General features: G+C 40.6%; 1 protein-coding gene and 1 long non-coding RNA gene across 2 annotated transcripts in view; both read right to left on the bottom strand.

Annotated features, from left to right (window-relative positions):
• Positions 1-3,475: 3,475 nt before the first annotated feature.
• On the bottom strand, positions 3,476-6,285 carry LOC128602057 (uncharacterized). The gene is made up of 4 exons (XR_008384793.1): positions 6,198-6,285; positions 5,965-6,043; positions 4,977-5,010; positions 3,476-4,047 (listed from the first exon to the last, which is right to left on the bottom strand). It is a non-coding gene; the product is annotated as an uncharacterized LOC128602057 (long non-coding RNA).
• A 1,723-nt stretch (positions 6,286-8,008) lies between these two features.
• Positions 8,009-21,560, bottom strand: part of LOC128602049 (interferon-induced protein 44-like) — a 57,927-nt gene continuing 44,375 nt past the window's right edge. The window contains exons 5-15 of the mRNA XM_053615577.1: positions 19,484-19,682; positions 19,112-19,261; positions 18,747-18,918; positions 18,315-18,415; positions 17,205-17,283; positions 16,207-16,240; positions 9,538-9,736; positions 9,165-9,314; positions 8,792-8,963; positions 8,333-8,464; positions 8,009-8,147 (exon numbers count right to left, since the gene is read on the bottom strand). Of these exons, the coding sequence (XP_053471552.1) occupies positions 9,598-9,736; positions 16,207-16,240; positions 17,205-17,283; positions 18,315-18,415; positions 18,747-18,918; positions 19,112-19,261; positions 19,484-19,682 (874 nt within the window). The 3' untranslated portion in view covers positions 8,009-8,147; positions 8,333-8,464; positions 8,792-8,963; positions 9,165-9,314; positions 9,538-9,597. The remainder of the gene's footprint in view (positions 8,148-8,332; positions 8,465-8,791; positions 8,964-9,164; positions 9,315-9,537; positions 9,737-16,206; positions 16,241-17,204; positions 17,284-18,314; positions 18,416-18,746; positions 18,919-19,111; positions 19,262-19,483; positions 19,683-21,560) is intronic.

Raw genomic sequence — 21,560 nt, 5'->3', positions numbered from 1 at the left:
TGGATGCCTTACAACTAAAGCACTTACTGTAAACGAAACTACACCTGGTTTACTGTGTTTACCATAAATTTGGATTTGACCAAACAAGTATGTAGCTTTAAATTAAGCTATCCTCCTGAATACAGCTATGTATATGCACCATCCTCATCTAGTTACATAGCTGAGGAGTTTCAGGATGCATCACAATTTTTGTAAAAAAAAAAAAAGAAAAAAGAAAAAAGAAAAAAAAAGTAAACGAAAAAGAAAAATGATACTCTAGACATATATCCAAATATAATTTTATTCATTTGAAATACATTTTATTAATAACATGGGCCTCACCACAAAAAAAGGAATCCGCTCAATCGTTTTCATTCATTAGTATTTACAGGCCAGTCCTTGAGAAACTGCAGACTTCCTCACAAGTCTAACTGTTTCAGTAGAAAAAGTTGTAATTGTTGGAGACTGCAATATTAATTTTGATAATCTACAAGAACAGTGTTTGTGTCTGTATTAGTTTCAGTCAATCATATCATAACGGGACTCACTCTTTTTGGTGGGCATGCCATTGATTTAATAATGATCTTTGGTATAAATATAGAAAACATGCTCACACTAGCAAGGTCTAAAATGATCTCTGATCAGTACCTCATTTCATTCAGTCATAATAGACAGTATGCACCTCATCATTGCATGAAATGCACAATCATGTTGGCTACTGTATCCAGCTTTGTTGAAATCTTTCAGTCAGGGTTTGGATCTCAGCACAGGACTGAAAAAGCACTGGTTAAAGATGTAAATGACCCACTACTAGTCTTATGTTGATTCATCTCTGTATGGCTTTTAATAGTATATCATGATATTTTTCTAGAAAGAATGGAAAATTTTGTAATTAAGGAGGGTTCTTAGCTGACTGTTATAAGTTTGTAAATATTAATGGTCCATTTCTATACAAGATTTCTAGGGCTGCTTCTTTTTTGCCTATATATGCTACGTCTGGGTGTAATTATAAAAATGTGTTCACCTCTGTCATGGGTATCTCTATATCTTTGCACGAGAGCACATACTTGCAAAATGCGCTGGCATCCTTCCATGTTCAAAGTTCTGTGACAAACAAACATTAAGTAAAGAATCTTGAATTTCCTGCTTATGACAAGGCAGTAACTCATGCATTAAAATGTTACTGGATGAACCACATTCTTTTAAATAATGGTTTCAGGCAACTCAGTTCTAAGAATTTTTTTAATGATTTAGGCTACAAACATGAGACACCTATTATTACCACACCATTGTATTACAGCACCAGTTGTAATAGGCTGTGTTATTCACTGGAGGAAAGTGTTAATGTTGTAGATAATGAATGGATTACACCTTTACAGAGAACCTGTAGGCCTACTTTATATATTAGACCTGGAGGTAGTCCTGTTCTGCATGTGCTATCTCCTATCTCCTTCCTCTTGAGTTTTTAGAAATTCTAGGGTAAGGGTGACATATATTAAATGCTAAATGTTATTAGGACACCACTGGGGTGAAATTATTGCATCAGACAGACATTTTTTACAAACCAATTTATTGGTTATCATGAAAGCAACACTCTAAAAACACTTTGTCATTGTGGTGGGAACCTCAAGGGTATCTTCAAATGGGAAAAGGGGAATGTATCTTTAAAGCTAACTTAAGATATAGTATTTGGAAAAAAGAAAATACGCCCTCTTTTATAAATTGTAATATTTTTCTAGACAGACTCGACATTTTGGGGCAAATTTAGGGAGTAGTACTTTCTTGGCTCAGGTCTTGACAGATCATTATCAGTGTGTTAATGTAAATAGTAAGTTTCTATTCATACAATTAAGAGTTTTACATTAGCCAGTTAACAGACACCAGCTTCATAATTTTGAGGAATGTGTCAAATATATTAGACACTGGATGTTGAGTCAATTCCTCCTACTTAATTTTGACAAGAAATGAGTACTTATATAAGGGCCACAGCAACTAGAAGTAAAATTTCTGATTAGTAACTAGTAGTAACTCTGGATGGCCTTTCATTTGCAACATGTACATCAGTGAAGTACCTTGGTATAATTATTGATTCAAGGCTCTCATTTGAACCTCGCAGCATTTTTCATCTCAGCTCATCTAAGCTAAGAAATATTTTTAATATATTGTTTGAATATGTGGTTACATATATTATATGCATGCATAACAAAGCATAGCAGTTAGTCCAGAATATAGCAGCCAGTGTTTAAAAAAATAATAAAAATGCATTCTAGGCTCTTAAAAAATGTGCCCATTCCAGTCATGTGTGTCTCTACAGATTTGGATCAGAAGGACACTTGGAATAAAGAACCTTGCAATTCATGAAAAGGCAGAAACTGAAACGAAATCCACATACTGAAATGTCACTAGATGTCAGGACTGGCGCAGTTGCAGTTTATTACAGCCTGGAAATGTATATTTAAATTCTTTCAAGATAGCATTTCAGACAACTCAGTTTTAAGAATTTTACTTGACTTTGGCTACAAACATGAAAGACCTTTCAGTGGCTAAACACCAGCGTTACATCTGTAATTAACTTGTAACATGCAGGATTATTCACTGTAAGAATCATGTGAATGGATTCCCTCCTTAGAGAATTCTCTGGCTTACTCTATAGCTCAGGCATAAGATATGGGTGGTGGTAGCTCAGTGGTAACCCTCAACTGCTTAGTTGTATACATGAGATAAATGTAAGTTGCTCTAGATAAGGGTGTCTGCCAAATGTCATAAATGCAAAATGTAATGTAGACATGGAGCAATTCCTGTTCTGCATCTCATACCTCTTGACTTTTTAAAAATTCTTGACTAGGGGAGAAATATGTTAAATGATGAAGATCATCAGGATGCATTTGGGGGGAAATGATTGCATTGCACAATAAACATTTCTAAGGGACCAAATAACAGCTTTCTTGATATCAAGTATAGCACTGCATGTCACTGGAGTAGGATTCTTAAGGTTATGTTTAATATGTTTAGTAATCTTTCACCTGGGTAGGGCCACTGGGTAGATGGTGACATCACTGCATCAAGCAATTCCTGGTAGTTTTTTCAGGTGCACTTTCATGCTGTGAAGCGCCCATTCTTCCACATCCCAAAAATCTACTGGATACAGATCTGGTGGTTGGGAAGGCCACTGAGGAACACTGAAGTCATTGTCATGTTCATGAAACCAGTTTGAGATGACTTTTGTTTTGTGACATGGTGCATTATCAAGCTGGAAGTAGCCATTAGAAGATAGGTAAATTGAGGCCATGAAGGGATGCACATGGTTAGCAACAATACTTGAAAAGACCTCTTTTGGGCCAGCACAGCTTGCCATCACTGATGGAACAATGAATTCTGAATTATACCAGTGAACTCTAAAGGAAAATGTCAGGACATCTGTTCATGAACTGAATCTCAAGAGAAAGTGGGTCATGTGGCAAAATAACGACCCTAAGCACACAAGCATGTATCATGTTCTGTGGTGAACTAGGTTTCCAATAAGGGTGCATTCAATCATTGCGCTCATTGTTCCTGAGACAGGCTCCGGATCCACCGTGACACTGATCAGGATAAAGTGCGTAAGATGAATGCATGAATAAATAAATGAATGAATGCGCTTTGTGTCCATAATTCATAAAGTTTATTTATCGTACTTCCACATACTCTCAATATGCTTTACATGGAAGAGGATCTCCAAGGATCATTTCACCAGGGTCAAACACATTAGCCAGTTGAGCATGTACACAAAATAACTCGAATAATTACATAGACTTTTGTTAGTTTTTTTGTTTGTTTGTTTTTTACAGGATACAAGGTTTAACTCTCTAAATGTCCACCTTCAGCAGAATTAATCAAACATGTTAAAGGATTGTCATAAAACTAAAAGTTACCAACATGGAGAGTTGATAGAAATATTGCTCTGCAATTATATAACATATACACTAAATTATGTTCTTTTGGCCACTATTGTCTTGACTGCAAGCTCTCTCCAATGGGCCAATGCATATGCGAAACATAAAATCATAAAAACATCATCTCATTTTGCATCTGAAACACATACACACACACACACACACACACACACAGACACCCCAAACACACAGAGGGCTGTATTCAGAGTATTGAAATAGCTTGTTCAGACCGCAGATGTAACTTCAGAATTGCAGGCTAGTTGGAAGTTACGCAAGAGCTACGCACGTGGAGCGGCGTTTGCCGAAAACACAGGTTTGTGATTGTTTTCCGCATGAGGACACATTTCATGAGCTCGATTTAGTATCTAGTTAAGTTGTGCACACAATGAACTGTCGGGGCATGATATAAAAATAAAAAGCAAAATAAGAGCATGCACTGGGTCAAGTGCTATTCTATAAGCTGCTGAATAAAGAGTGCAGAGTTTTTTTTATTTTATTTTATTTTATAGGTTTAAAGGTGGTGGTCTAGATGCAATTGAAAACCCCCGTCTCTGATGCTTCTGCTCAAGAAAAATCTGCCAACCTCAGAGGCATAAACGGCACGCATGGGATTGGAATAATCTGAATGGCGCACACGGAGCAGGTGCATAACTCGACTCTGAATAGGAGTAACTTTCCCTGCATGAATTCTGGACTCTGAATACGGCCCGTAATTCTTGTTCACATTAAATGGGACTGGAGGGGCTCTTGTTGCATTCCAAATCCTACACTGTAATCTATATGTCACATTTACACTACATCATATATATATTGAATTTATATTGAGATCACATGACATTTAAATTGCACACAGGTCAACTCCATTAGACCAATTATGTAACTTCTGACCTTAACTAATTTAGGGGTTTACACCAAGAAGGATGATGTACTGTATGCAATCACAACTTTTTTTCTGTAACTATACAGATTTTTCCTCCACTTCAGAATTCCGGCCTATTTTGTGTAGATTCATTAAATATAAAGCCAGATTTAAACTAAAAAAACACTCAAAAATCAATTACTTACTTCCAGTCCACTTTTCTCCATGGTTCTTCAAAGTCTGTAAATAAAAAGATCATTCAGAACTTCAAACGATCTCCCAGTGTCTCAATGGGTTTTCTTCCAACTCCCAAAAACATCTATGATGTCAAGTATGATCTTCATCAACTCCTTATCAATGACCTGGTCAAGGTCGCTGTGGTTTAGATTTCTAGCTAGACTTGTAGATTATTTATATGTTTTTACTTTGGGAAATCAAAATAACTAAATTTGTTTGGAAATATTACATACAAAACTGATGTCAACTATGACATGTTAATAACTCACTAATTTGGAAGCAACACGCTTACTCTGTCATATCAGCTAGAAAGATTAACAGAAAGATCCACAGGGTCTTGGTCTGGTTAAGACCAAATATGAACCCTAGTGAAGAACTGTACTGGTTAAGGAGTTATTATTTCTGCTTTCATTGCTATCATTTGTAAATTAAAAATCCCTTCTTTTCCTGCAGCCCTGAAACTAAACTTATGGTGATACAGATATAGCGAGGCATCGCTATGCAACCCCTAGTGTTATGTTTTTAGCAAGACTGCAAACAAATATACAGTAAACCAGGGTGCCTCAAATGATTCCATACTTAGGGGAAATGAACACTTTTTTAGAAAAATGTCTTCCAGAATTTTTCATACTTAGTTATAGGTTGTTTTTTCTTCCTTGAGATAGACTTTAAGATCGCCTTTGACAAAAGAAGAACGTACTGAAACCATTCTCGTTCCTGGATCAGGAAGGTTGTGTCTGGATATGCGATTACATAAACAACTCCAGATGTGTTAGAACAAGCTCGTCACGAGCGGGTGAGACGACTCTGTGTGGGTTTACAAGAAATATCAATCATGTAGAGGATGTTTTGCAAATAAAGTTACATTTTGCAAATAAAGTTACAAGTGTTAAGTATGGAGACTTTTAGAACATCCTGTATAACAGCTGTTGAATGGTTCCAGCAAAGTGATCTGACCTTCTGGAGGCGTCGGTGTTGATTTCCCTCCACCCATTTTGTTCGATTTTCTTCCTCTGAAGCTGAGCTTCCTCACAGGCTAAAGTAAATCAACATAATTTTAATAAATCCAGCATGGTGTAATGGATCACAAGGCTGATACCCAGTATAACCTAAAACATGTCTTCTTCTTAATCAAAGATCAAAGAGATCATTCTCCCTGCTAGAGCAAAAGTGGTCAAAATGGTACTTACCAAGTCTGAGCTCAGTATAACCGTTACACAAAATACGGAATCATTCTGTGCTTTCACTTTCACTTGGTAACCAGACCCTCCCTCCCTCTCTCTCTCTCTCTCTCTCTCTAACCCCCACCCCCCCTCTAACTCCCTCTCTCTTTCTCTCTCTCTCTCTCTCTCTCTCTAATCCCCCCCCCAACCCCCACCCCCCCTCTAACTCTCTCTCTCTCTCTCTCTCTCTAATCCCCCCCAACCCCCCTCTAACTCCCTCCCTCTTTCTCTCTCTCTCTCTAATCCCCCCCCCAACCACCCTCTAACTCCCTCTCTCTCTCTCTCTCGCTCTCTCTCTCTCTAATCCCCCCCCCAACCCCCACCCCCCCTCTAACTCCCTCTCTCTCTCTCTCTAATCCCCCCCCCAACCCCCACCCCCGCTCTCTAACTCCCTCTCTCTTTCTCTTAATATATTTCTGTTTGTTAAGGAAAATAGGTGTGTGCCCCCCCTCCCCAATTGTACACTTGGCTGCACCCATACTCAAGGCAAGTTCACTGATATATTTTAGCAGCTCAGTCTGTAAGAAACGGAGACAGGATGTCCACAGCACCCTGCAATTTCCCCATGCTGTGGGAGCTTCTATCACTCAGAAATCACGTGAATGCAAACTGTAAATGTAATCTTAAAACTATGTTCTAAATATAGGGTGGGTTAGACACCCCCAATGAATTACGCCCTTGAATTCAGCAATGCACAACCTTGAAGATTACCCGAAGAGTCATGGGCATTGTCACAAAGCAACTTTATAGAGATCTGGCTTTGAACTTTACATTTAAATTCAAGTTTAAATCGATCCCTTAGCAAGCAATTCCAGAGGTGAAAGTGGCAAGGAAAAACCCCCTGAGACGACATCAGGAAGAAACCTTCGAGAAGAACCAGATTGAAAAGGCTCTCACACAATGTCCTTAATTTGGATTCTGACTAGCAGAAAAACAGTATATTTACTAGTTTAAATTAAACTAGTAATTTTTACACTTATAATATTACAAGATAAAATGGCTAGATACAGTATTTGTCGTGTGTGGTGAATAGTTAGTTTAAATTGGAGCCAGCTTAATCTGAAGCTTGTGGGAATATATCTCCAAAAATGTGATATACATACGTAAACATGTATTTTTGAATGACTAATACGTGGCTGATGAACCATACTGTGTTTACAAAATATTTCAGCATATTTAAGTTGATTTCCTTCTTTAAAATGAATCTTTCATCTGTATTTCCAAGAAACATTGTGTCGATGTCAGTTCAGGGTTTAAAAACAAAACGCACACTTGCAGAAAAATGATAATTAAAAAATAATAAGAGAGAGACTTAACAAAGCCAAAGCTCATCTAAAAAGTCATAAACAAGCTGAGGGAGGGACAGGTGCACACACACACACACACAAAATCGAAAGAACAAATCACAAACGAATGTGCTAATGTTTCCTCTGGTGTTGCCCTGTATACCAGCGAGGTGAGCGTACCTGCAGATGGTGGGAGAGGGTATTGCAGGAGCCTGGAAGTAAAGCAGCAGCACTTGAACACAACACAAAACACTGATCATAGACACACACACACATTTATCGAGGACAAACATGCATATTTTATTTTAATTTGTAACAGGTTTAACAGGAAATCATGTTTATTTATATGTCAGGACGAGCGCATTTTTCAAATTCAACTAAGCATTTCTAAGGTTACATGATTTACTAAACATATAGTATTGTTCAACTTTTATTTGGACCAGTCTACAAGCTGAAAGAGGGGCGAGAGTTACAGGTCTCTCACATAATCATTAGCATAGTTGAGGATTTGCCTCAGGGCCAACAGAACCAGGACGTCAGTGTCATTATTGGTGTCTGACTCTTCATGGTAGTTCTTCACAGGAAAGATGCAGTTCATCGGGATTCCCACTCTGTCACTGCATTCGTACATCTGAATGGGGGGGGGGTAAAGAAGAGCAAGGAAAAAAGGATTACATTTTATCATTTAAGCCTTGAGGTCTGTAGCTAGACTCTGCGCATAGGTACAACGTGAAAACTGGGTAATGATGATCTTACAACGTTTTGGATGAAACAGTTACCGCCCAAGGGGATTCGACATTTAAAAAACCCACTTACGTAATAAAGCAGGAAGTATTATATGACCAACTTTTTCCTTAATTTTCTTGCTGAAGTAGACTTTTCTCAAGTTTTGCTTAACCAGTGGACAGCACTCATCAATATGTGTCAAGATAAGCACTTGAGGGATACCTGTCATGCAGAGAGAATGATTTTCTTACAGCTACCAAGGATTAATGCTGAATATTATTCTTGATTATACAAACCAATGAGGAGACATTGGGCAACTCCTGCGTTTTTATTTTGCTTGGTCACATATGCTCATACAAACTTTAAAGTAAATTTCCTTAAGTTTTCCCCTTCACTTTGATTTTTACCTTAAAAACTGAGTTCTTATATTTACATTAGATTTATCTTTATGTCTTGTTTATGAAAAACTATTCTTTGCTTGCTTCATGTAAAAGACAATGGATAGCAATGATTAATAGTAAAGCTGAGAGTTTTACTCGTGTTACTCACCAAGGTCACTGGCCTGTTCCCTGACATCCTTAATGCTCTTGATGACAGAATCATACATGACAGGGAGGGTTTGTGCTGACATAACGCTCACCAGACAGTGAACTTTATCATTCAGAGTGGGGGCGTTATTGTACCCTGGATCACCATCTCGTAAAGGACACACAGGATTAAACTGAAAAATACACAATTATTTTTTATTACACAATATTCTTTGACAGTCATGAATATACTTGGACAGGCAGGAATAAATAATATAGGTAGGAATTTATATTGGGCATGCAGGAATATACTTGGAAAGGCAGAAATATATTTGGACAGGCAGGAAGTGTGTATGTGTGAAATGTCTATTTGTATTAAATAACATTAACCATACCGTATAGTTCTCTCTCACGTGGCCCAGCATAGCATTAATGATGTCATCAATGTGGATTCCAGATGTCCCCGTATCTTGAAGCCCCATGATATCGTTGAAGATAAATTTTAAGGCGCTGTCATTTTTATCCCAGATTCTGTAGCGTTTGTACTGCAAAGACAAAACCAATACAATATTTTAACACAATTTTCTCTCAGTCTCGATTATAACCTTATCTACCTTTAATTTATTATATGTTATATAAATGTAATGCATTTATTAATATATTATCCATACCATAGGTACACGTGAAGAAAATTCACTATGATAAACTGATGACAAATTTAGTTCTGAAAACTAAACTGAATCATCTATAACTGAAAACCGAATTTACTCGTTTCGTATGACTCTTGCTTGCACTCGATGCTTCTCCGGCTCTGTCCGTTACACGGTGCTAAAAGACACTGTTAGCTGAGTTGATGAAGCTGGATTTTCCAGCACCAACCGCTCCATGAACAAGGATTCTGAGATGGGTGATCTCTGTATGACGGATCGTAAATTCTCTCAGATCTGCCTCAAGTCGATCTCTCCCACTAGCGAAAGAAAGACACAATACATTTATGAAAATAGGAACTTAGCATGACGTTGCGAGGCCATATACTAATAGCTATATTTCTGATTAAGTTCTTGCTGTACCACAATGGAATTAAAATATTTCCTACATAATAAGATTTTTTTTGGTCTTTGTATTGCAGTCTCTGCAATGACTAACTGAGGAACTCGAGGCCAATCAGGGATTCGTACAAGAATATTGAAGTAATTGAACATGATAATGGCTATTCCCTAAGGTCACCATAAGGGCACAAGAAAAGATTGAATGAATGAGTTTGTTGTACAAATCCTTGCTTGTTAAGTATCATGTATGCGGTTTAATTATGCTGTATAATCTAAAATGCATTAATCATACATAGAGGTATGGAACGAGAAAGCAGAAAAAGAGAGAGAGGAAAAGAAAAAGAGCTCAGAGAAAAAGCGGCACCATCGGAGAACCTGCCCAAAAGCATGCTACACTCTACCGGGAGTCCAAGAGCTGAGCTACACGAACATTCCCGATATGGGCCTCGGCTCTCTTGGAAATCTCCCCAACAACTGGACAGTGAGATTGAATCCAGTAAATGGATGCACGAACAGATGCGAATATTAAAACAGCTGCATAAAGCTCTTGATCAAATGTGTTTCTGTCTACACCATGTTGAACAAGCCAGAGATGTGTTATATAATGTAAGAAGAGAAAGAAACATACACACTGTATTTAAAGATACCATTTAGGCTCTGAATAACATGACTGCTGAATGAGTGACTTAGCTCTCATACCAATTTTAGGAGATCACTTCCTGTTTAACGGCTGTATGCTTGCTTCCTGTACAAACTGAGCTCGGGTTGCACAGATGAGAGAGTACACAGTATCTCACAAAAGTGAGTACACCCCTCACATGATGTCCTTAATTTGGATTCTGACTAGCAAAAAAAATGGTATATTTACTAGTTTAAATTAAATGATGATTTTTTTCTCTTATAATATTACAAGATAAAATGGCTAGCTACAGTATTTGTTGGTTGTGGTGAATAGTTAGATTAAGTTGGAGTCATCTTAATCTGCAGCTTGTGGGAATATTTCTCCAAAAATGTGATATACATACGTAAACATGTATTTTTGAATGACTAATACGTGGCTGATGAACCACACTGTGTTTACAAAATATTTCAGCATCTTTAAGTTGATTTCCTTCTTTAAAATGAATCTTTTATCTGTATGTCTGTATTTCCAAGAAACAGCATGTCAATGTCAGTTCAGGGTTTAAAAACAAAATGTCAGGGTTACGCATGTAACCCTGTTCCCTGAGAAGGGAACGAGACGTTGCATTTAGCATAACAGTATGGGAACGCCTTATGCGCTTGACCGGTATCTGAAGCTTGTGTAAAATCATGCCTCTACTTATAGGCCTGCCATGATCAGGTGACGTGGCAATTAAGCGCGTCACTTGATATATATATGGCACCTGTGAACCACGCTGCCGCTTCCATTATCTGAAGCGAAGACGCAATTCACAGGCCTGCCCCGGTATGACAGTGCTATGCAACGTCTTATTCCCTTCTCAGGGAACAGGGTTACATGCGTAACCCCGACGTTCCCTTTCAAAGGGAACTTCGACGTTGCATTTAGCATAACAGTATGGGAACGGGAATACCCACTCCGTCATACTGAGGGTACGGCCTGTTCAAAAATACCCAAGCCCGAGGGTCACTGCAAGACACTCGAGCCCGGGGTGGAATGAATATCCAGGTTGTAATAACGAATGACTGTGAGGCGTAGACCACCCTGCAGCCGCACACACATCCTGCAAGGATACCCCTTTGGACAAAGCCTTCGAGGAGGCAACCACCCTAGTGGAATGAGCTCTTATGCCCAGAGGCATGGCGAGACCACGTGTCGTAAGCAATAGAGATTGCTTCCACTATCCAAGTAGAGATGCGCTGCTTTGACACAGCATCACTTTTCCTGTCGCTGCCAAAGCAGACTAGTAGCTGCTCCGACTTACACCACTGGCCGGAGCAGTGGACGTAAGTACAGAGAGCCCTTACTGGACACGGCAGGTGCATCCTCTCTTGTTCCAGTGTGAGGAACAGAGGAGGGCAGAAAGCCTGCAACACCACAGGGTGGGCAGCCAATGTAGGCACTTTAGGAATATAATCCAGCCTAGGATACAGGAAGGACTTGGCTTATCCAGGGGTAAAGTCAAGGCAGGGAGGGTCAACAGAGAGAGCTTGTAGACCTCCCACTCGCTTGAGAGATGTCAGGGCCAGTAAAAGAGCTAACTTTAGAGTCAGAAGCTTCTCAGAGGCTGACTAAGGGCTCAAATGGGGCCCCTGACAGACCTTCCAAGACCACAGCAAGGTCCCAGGAAGGTATGCATATTGCGCAGTTCACTGGGTCTTAGCTGACGTTCCTCACACCACAAGACAAAAGCTGCCACTTGAGTGCATACAATTTCCTTGTGGATGGGATCCACTCTAGGGGCTCGAATAGGGCACCTGACAGACCTTCCAGGACCACAGAAGGTCCCAGGAAGGTATGTGCGGCCTGCAGATGGGCCTCAGCCGTCTGACACCACGCACGAACCTCAAAGTTAGAGGATGTTGCCCCACAGAGGCTCCCTCAACAGGGGCGTGGCTGGCCGAAATGGCGGCCACATAACACTGATTGTAGAAGGAGCCCACCCCGCTGAGAAATGTTCTTGTAGGAGCTCCAGGACTGTAGCTATTGCGCAGTTCACTGGGTCTACAGTGGATCCCTGCGGACGGGAATCTCCCAAGGAGTGCCATCTCGCAGGGATATTATCCCTCAGAGCCATGTTTGAGTTGCCAAAAGGGTGCTACTAGCAGACTGTCTTGGCGAACTCTCGCTAGAGCTTGTGGGAGCAGAGCGATGGGGGGGAGCAGCATACAGATGTGACCTAGGCCACATGTGTGGACTCCACCCCAAGAGTCTCCCAAGATCCAGCTTTATCTTGCTCAGTGTTGATAGGATTGACACTACGCCTGTTGGGGATAGAAACGCCCTCGTCGTAGTAGAATCCTATAACCCCTAGAAAAGTTGTCCACTGCACCGGGGAAAGCATACTTTTCTGAGATTCAACCTGAGCCCCAAGCTCTTCATGTGGGCGAGAACAACATCTCGATGTTGAACCGCCAGCTCCCTGGATCGTGCTAGAATTAACCAGTCGTCCAGGTAATTTGGTACACAGATGCCCTGGAGTCCCAAAGGAGCCAGAGTGACATCCATGCACTTTGTGAAGGTGTGAGGGGATAAAACTAGCGATATTCCTATGTGTAAATAAAGGCTGTAAACCTCTCTCCCCGAGTGAACGGGGTACATGTTCTATTGCCCCATTGTCCAAAAGGGAGCTTACTTCCTGCGCTAACGTCGGGCTCTGGTCTGTGCTGACTGCTGTGGTGAGCACACCTGTGAACGGGGGGGGGGGGGGGGGTCGAGCTATAACTGGACCCGGTAACCCTTTCTATGGTAGGCAGAACCCATGGAGACACATTTGGCAGTAGCTTGCACGCTGCCCAATGGTCTTTTAGTGACGTTAGCTATTCCACATTCTATTGGAGGGAAGCATCAGATTTTCGTTGCCCTGTGACAACTCGCTGACCAGAGAACACAGAAAACTTGGGGACCGCCTTGACTAAGGGAGGCCCTACAGTAGCACTGGGGGCTACCTGCCCTAACAACCTCATGTCCTCAGATACATCCCTCCACGGCCCCTCAGGGCCACTCTTCTTTGCCTGCTTGGCCTTTATGACCATTCTCAGATCAGGCCTAACAGCAGACCGCGACTGTGGCCGCCCGGTTCCCCTGGCTGTCTGTGGGGGTTGGTGGGCTACCATACTTGCCTTCTGGGTCTCCCTCACACTAGTGCTACCCCAGGCTCCACTCGTGGACGCCCGGGTGAGCTTGAGACAACACGCCATCTGTCGAGCTCACTCAGCAGGTCTGCTTGGTAGGCCTGCAACCCTGTCATTGCCTGCAGTGACCCAAAAGCAAGACTACTACTGCATAGGCTTGCCTACCAATGCCACCTTGGATGCAAGCCGGCCCCCGTAATTACTCGCCGTCGGTGGAGAGAGGTAGCTAACAAGCACCTCCTCCACCTTGGGCATAGCTAAATAGCCATGCCGTTCATTCCCACAATGGCCGAATAATCCAACATCGTGGGGTTATGAATATGGCTTATGCGTGGTTTTCCCCCAGAAGCCTGAGATTTTGTCATAACTTCGGGAAGACAGGGGAGTTTCTTCAGTGTGAGGGATTTACTTTCACTGGGTAATCACTTCAAGCAGCTCTTTATATGCTGCTCTCAGTTTTTAAACACATCCTTCTAAGTCCTCGGAGTCAGGGAGGAATTATTACCCTTTTGGCTTTCTATAGCGGGAGGAGGAGTCGTGACGCGAACTCCAAAATCCAGCGGAGAGCCGAACCCGGAAGACAGAGCAAAAGATAGAGCAGCGCTCGTCTCCGGCTCCTCTTCCGGATCCAAGAGATCCCCCGAACCTGAGACAGCTGACTGCCTCGGCAGCAGCCGGCCCAGATCCGCGAGGCTCTCAAACCCAACTCGCTTCGGCTTCTGTTTTTTTTCGAGAAGAGCGCGAGTCGCGAGTCGAGCTGCTTAATGTAGCGTTACCATGCACAGCCTCTCGAGGCCGCCATCGCATACTACACCTAAACACTTCACCCAGAAAGTGTGCACTTTTCCCCGTGATGAAACGGGAGCACGTTACACACTTCTTGAACTCTTTCTCGCTCATTACTTACCTCTCTTTTCCTTTAAAAAAGGGATAGAAAAGTTCAGAGATTTGAGAAAATATCAAGTAGAAATTAAGCGTTTTTGTCACACAAACAACAGCCATGCAGTCTCGCTGAAGATAATAAGGCTGGCAGCGTGGTTCACAGGTGCCATATATATATCATGCGACGCGCTTAATTGCCACGTCACCTGATCATGGCAGGCCTATAAGTAGAGGCATGATTTTACACAAGCTTCAGATACCGGTCACGCGCACAAGGCGTTCCCATACTGTTATGCTAAATGCAACGTCGAAGTTCCCTTTGAAAGGGATCACACACTTGCAGAAAAATGATAATTAAAAAATAATAAGAGAGAGACTTAACAAAGCCAAAGCTCATCTCAAAAATCATAAACAAGCTGAGGGTCACACACACACACACACACACACACACACACACACACACACACACACACGACAATCAAAAATCACAAGAACAAATAATAATTGGGCCCAATTTGGACATTTTCACTTAGGGGTGTATTCACTTTTGTTGCCAGCGGTTTAGACATTAATGGCTGTGTGTTGAGTTATTTTGAGGGGACAGCAAATTTACACTGTTACACAAGTGTAACGACACGGGACTTGGGAGTCAGGAAGTAAGTGCATGAGCGCGTCTTTATTATACACGTAACTCAATAAGCAAAGAAAACGCGGTCTTCACAGGAAAATGAGAAACTGGAATCGTGGCATGAAACGAGAGCTTGAATCAAGGCATGGAAACAAACGTATTAAGCTGTACACTCACTACTTTACATTGTAGCAAACTGTCATTTCTTCAGTGTCGTCACATGAAAAGATATAATCAAATATTTACAAAAATGTGAGGGGTGTACTCACTTTTGTGAGATACTGTATATAGCCAAATGGAAGTTGTGAGATTTTTGCCAAGAATTTGCATGGTGAAGATTTATGCCGTGTTTTTGCACTTGTGCCACTCAAAACCCCCCGGGGCTGTAAACCGGTCATGTCTGTCTTTGTGTGCTTGACTTATGCATTTATCATCCGAGTGATGAGACTCTTCTGTATGCACCATCTTCCCAGTGATGAGACGCCTATGTTAAATATTGTTATTTTGAACCAATAAACCGAAGCCTCATCGTGGGTGATTCGAATATACTTCAAATAACTAGCAACAACTCCTGATTGACTCAAAGGCGAATTTTAATTTCTTTTATTATTTTCTTCCTGCTCCACAAGACCGGCTTCCTAAACAGAAGGCTCTAAGCCCAGAGCTCCCAAACTGCAAGGAGTACTCATTACTGAGTATAAGCTAAAGACCGTAAGGCACACATGTAAGTGGGATTATATAGCAAGTAAGAATCTCTTTTAGGGGGAATCTGAAATCCATCTTCATGATGGTTTGTTCTATAATAAACTCTGGGCCTCCCAGGAACAAATTTATATTGAGATCACATGACATTTAAATTGCACACAGGTCAACTCCATTAAACCAATTATGTAACTTCTGACATTAACTAATTTAGGGGTTTACACCAAGAAGGATGATGTACTGTATGCAATCACAACTTTTTTTTTTCTGTAACTATACAGATTTTTCCTCCACTTCAGAATTCTGGCCTATTTTGTGTAGATTCATTAAATATAAAGCCCGATTTAAACTAAACAAAACACAAAGAAATCAATTACTTACTCCCAGTCCACGTTTCTCCATGGTTTATCAAAGTCTGTAAATAAAAAGATCATTCAGAACTTCAAACGTTCTCCCTGTGTCTCAATGGGTTTCCTCCCATCTCCTAAAAACATCAAGTATGAAGTTCACAGAACAGAGAAAGATCATGTTCATCAACTCGTTATTAATGACCTTACTCGCAGTGGTTTAGACTTCTAGCTAGACTTGTAGCCTATTTATACGTTTTTAGTTTGGGAAATCAAACCAACAAAATTCATTAGGAAATATTACAGGCAGAGCCAAACAAAACTGTTGCCAACTATAACATGTCAATAGCTCACTAATTTGGAAGCAACACGCTTACTCGGTCATATCAGCTAGAAAGATTAACAAAAAGGTCCACAAGGCCTTGGTCTGGTTAAGACCATGTATGAAATCTAGTGAAGAACTGTACCGGTTAAGGGGTTTTTATTTACTTTCATTGCTATCATTTGTAAATTAAAAATCCCTTCTTTCCCTGCAGTCCTGAAGATCTTTGCAAGTGTTTTTGAGTTTTTTTAGGTGATCCAGTGGTAGGATTCGCCCACATCTGGAATTTCTGCAGTGCTAAACTGATGGTGATACAGATATAGCGAGGCATCACTATGCAACCCCTAGTGATATGTTTCAGCAAGACTGCACACAAACATACAGTAAACCAGGGTGTCTCAAACGTCTCCATACTTAGGGGAAATGAACATTTTTAGCAAAATATCTTAGTTATAGATTGTTTTTCTTCCTTGAGATAGACTTTAAGATCACCTGACAAAAGAATGCACTTATGGTGCCTGGATCAGGAAGGTTGCGTCTGTATATGCGAGTACAGCGGAAGAGACGACTCTGTGTGTGTTTACAAAACATCGATCATGTAGAGGATGTTTTGCAGATAAAATTACATTTTGCTTAAAAGTGTTAATTATGGAGACTTTTAGAACATCCTGTATAACAGCTGTTGAATGGTTCCAGCAAAGTGATCTGACCTTCTGGAGGCGTTGGTATTGATTTCTTTCCACCCATTTTGTTCGATTTTCTTCCTCTGAAGCTGATCTTCCTCACAGGCTAAAGTACATCAACACAATTTTAATAAATCCAGCATGGAGTAATGGATCACAAGGCTGATACCCAGTCTAAACTAAAACATGTCTTCTTAATCAAAGATCAAAGAGATCATTCTCCCTGCTAGAGCAAAAGTGGTCAAAATGGTACTTACCAAGTCTGAGCTCAGTATAACCGTTACACAAAATAGTGACTCATTCTGTGCTTTCACTTGGTAACCAGCCCTCTCTCTCTCTCTCTCTCTCTCTCTCTCTAACTCCCCCTCTCGCACAAACACACACATATATACACACTTATTTTATTATTTTCCTGAGGTACTCTATTCCTCGCACATTGCTGATTAAAGATTCCATCTCCTTCAAATTCAGCAGTGCACAATCTTGATTACCCGAAGAGTCATGGGCGTTGTCACAAAGCAACTTTACAGAGATCTGGCTTTGAACTTTACGTTTAAGTTCAAGTTTAAGTCGATCCCTTAGCAAGCAATTCCAGAGGCGAGTGTGGCAAGGAAAAACCCCCTGAGACGACATCAGCAAGAAACAATCGAGAGGAACCAGATTGAAAAGGCTCTCACATGATGTCCTTAATTTGGATTCTGACTAGCAAAAAATTTCATATTTACTAGATTAAATTAAATGATGAATATTTACACTTATATTACAAGATAAAATGGCTAGATACAGTATTTGTCGGTTGTGGTGAATAGTTCGATTAAGTTCGAGTCAGCTTAATCTGCAGCTTGTGGGGATATTTTGGAAATAATAACTAATGAGCACGCTGAATCAACATCTGTCAGGACAATCATTGTAGGGATACCTGCCATATGGGGGAAAAAAGCAGAATAAGAGGAAGGGAAAAGGATTACATGTTATCATTTAAATCAAGCCTTGAGGTCTCTGTACTTTGCATACAGGTACAACTTGAAAACTGGGTAATGATGATCAGCGTTTTGGATTAAACAGTTACCGCCCAAGGGGATTCAACATTTAAAAAACCCACTTACGTAATAAAGCAGAAAGTATTATATGACAAACCTTTTCCTTAATTTTCTTGCTGAAGTAGACTTTTCTCAAGTTTTGCTCAACCAGTGGACAGCACTCATCAATATGTGTCAAGATAAGCACTTGAGGGATACCTGTCATGCAGAGAGAATGATTTTCTTACAGCTACCAAGGATTAATGCTGAATATTATATTCTTGATTATACAAACCAATGAGGAGACATTGGGCAACTCCTGCATGTTTTTATTTTGCTTGGTCACATAGGCTCATACGAACTTTAAAGTAAATTTCATTAGGTTTTCCCCTTCACTTTGATTTTTACCTTAAAAACTGAGATCTTATATTTACATTAGATTTATCTTTATGTCTTGTTTATGAAAAACTATTCTTTGCTTGCCTCATGTAAAAGACAATGGATAGTAATGATTAATAGTAAAGCTGAGAGTTTTACTCGTGTTACTCACCAAGGGCACTGGCCTTTTCCCTGACATCCTTAATGCTCTTGATGGAAGAATCATACATGACAGGGAGGGTTTGTGCTGACATAACGCTCACCAGACAGTGAACTTTATCATTCAGAGTGGGGGCGTTATTGTACCCTAGATCACCATCTCGTAAAGGACACGTAGGATTAAACTGAAAAATAGACAGTTTTTACACAATATCTTTGAGATTCATGAATATACTTGGACAGGCAGGAATAAATAATATAGTTAGGAATTTTTCTTGGACATGCAGAAATATAATTGGAAAGGCAAATATATATTTGGACAGGCAGGAAGTGTGTATGTGTGAAATGTGTATTTGTGTTAAATAACATTAACCATACCATATAGTTCTCTCTCACGTGGCCCGGCATAGCAGTAATGATGTCATCAGCGTGGATTCCAAGTGTCCACTCATATTCCAGCCCCACGTTATCATTGAAGATAAATGGTAAGGTGCTGTCATTTCCATTCCAGGTTCTGTAGCTTTTGTACTGCAAAGACAAAACCAATACAATATTTTAACACAATTATTAGATTCAACACAGTCTTAACTGCCTGAAGTTTATCATGTTACATAAATGTAATGCATTTATTAATATACTATCCATAACATTTTAAACTAAAGTAGCTATACATGAAGAACATGATAAGCTGATGACAAATTTAGTTCTGCAAACTAAACTGAATTGTCTATAACTAAAACCCGTATTTACTCGTTTCGTATAACTCGTGCTTGAACTCCATGCTGCTCCAGCTCTGGTCGTTACACGGTGCTGAAAGACACTGTTAGCTGAGTTGATGAAGCTGGATTTTCCAGCATTACCCACTCCGTGAACAAGGATTCTGAGATGGGTGATCTCTGCATGACGGATCGTAAAATCTCTCAGATCTGCCTCAAGTCGATCTCTCCCACTAGCGAAAGAAAGAAACAATACATTTATGAAAATAGGAACTTAGCATGACATTGCAAAGCCATGCATTAATAGCTATAGTTCTGATTCATTTCCTGCTCTACCAGCAAATTATTTGCTACTTAACAAGGGTAAAATGTGTAATGTGTAATTGAGTAAATACTGTTACTTACTTCCAGTTTACACTCCTCCATTCTGTCAAATTCTATATAGCAATAAAAAAACAATGAATAAAATGTAGTCTCATAAATTCATTAATTAGGCTGTAACCAGTCATTATCCTCTCCTGATATTATCATCATGTATGTACCCTCAACAAAAAGGCAGAAAATTTTTGATTAACTTTTGAGCTGTGGTGTTTTCATTTTGCACATAACGATATTATTTGCTAGCATCTTTATTTTCAAGAGGTGAAAACTCAAGCCTGCAACTTGGACGCGAGATGCACTTAAATTGCAAAAAAAAATAAATGACTTGAGACTTGACTTGGATTTGATGACAGAGACTCGTGAAAAACACAAGTTGTTTTGGTATTCCAGATTACATTCTATCTTTACTACCCCACATGACAGCATCAAACACCACATTTTTCTATTCATTCCTCATTCATTCATTCCCTATCAGTATGTGCTGCAGCAGCACAACAATTCATCTGTAAACACACTAAGCCAGCATTATTATGTACACATAATAAGGTCTCTCCGTAGGCCTCACGCTGCAGCTCTGAGGTCGCCATGTTGACCTCAGGCAAGAGCTCCACAGCTGAGACCTCCCCGTAGGCCTCAGGCTGGAGCTCTGCTGTCGTCGTCGTTGGCCCCCCCCAAAAAAAGTTCTAGGCCAGCCTTCGGCTCCGGGCTGGGCAGCGTGGTGCGATTCCCCTGCAGTGGGAAGCTCCAGGAGTTCGAGTAGCTTTGCTGGCTGTATGGCGTTGGATAACTCCCCTGCAGCGGGAGGCCCCAGGAGTTCGGGTAGCTCTGCTGGCCGCATTGCACGGCATAGTTCTCCGGCATCGGGGGCGTGAGAAATTGCGCGGATGGTGGCGTGGCGCGTAGCCCGGTTTGCTGCAGCGGCTTTAAAAGGCAGTGGAGCTGAGCAATTTCCTCGGTGAGCTGTTTGCTCTGTTCCTCGAACGAACGGCGCCACGCCTCAAACTCGGCCGCTTCGGCGGCGCTCATGGCGACCTGCTGCTTCCGCATTATTGGCGCAGTATTCTGTTACGGATCAGGACTGGAGGCGGATGCAGGTGCAGGTCAAAGTCTTTATTAACAAACTCAAAAACAGGGAGCATGGTCTATACTGACTATACTTAAACACTGGTTCCCTAGCTACGACCACTAGCATGCTAAACATACATTCTACCATGTTCAACCATAAACGGAAACTCAGGAGACTTTAGATTAATACTGCGCAAAGTGTGTAGCCACACAAGGGGTTTAAATAACAAACACAATCAAACTAAAGCATGGACACCTGGGGCAAATTAAAGACACTCAAACATAACCCAATACTCAACCAGGAAGTGAACGAACCAAAACAAAGTCATGTGACCACTTAGAAGCTGCGCCGCAGTGCCCTCTAACATTTTTTGTAACAGATATAAACAACAAATGAAATGAGATCAGAACTTTTTCTCACCTTCGTTGTGAAACTGCAACATATGAAAATCAAGTGACATACAGAAATGTTTTAAGAGAAAAAAAGTAAAACAAATATACAACCCCAATTCCAAAAAAAAACTTGGGACACTGTGTAAAGTGTAAATAAAAACAGAATACAATGATTTGCAAATCTCATAAACCCATATTTTATTCACAATAGAACATAGAAAATATATCAACTGTTTAAACTGAGCAAAGGTACCATTTTAAGGGGAAAAAAG

The sequence above is a fragment of the Ictalurus furcatus genome, chromosome 26 (genome assembly GCF_023375685.1).
Source record: "Ictalurus furcatus strain D&B chromosome 26, Billie_1.0, whole genome shotgun sequence".
Taxonomy (NCBI): Eukaryota; Metazoa; Chordata; class Actinopteri; order Siluriformes; family Ictaluridae; genus Ictalurus; species Ictalurus furcatus.
Note: the sequence above shows the minus strand (reverse complement) of the source record. Positions and strands in the feature narration are given on the sequence as shown.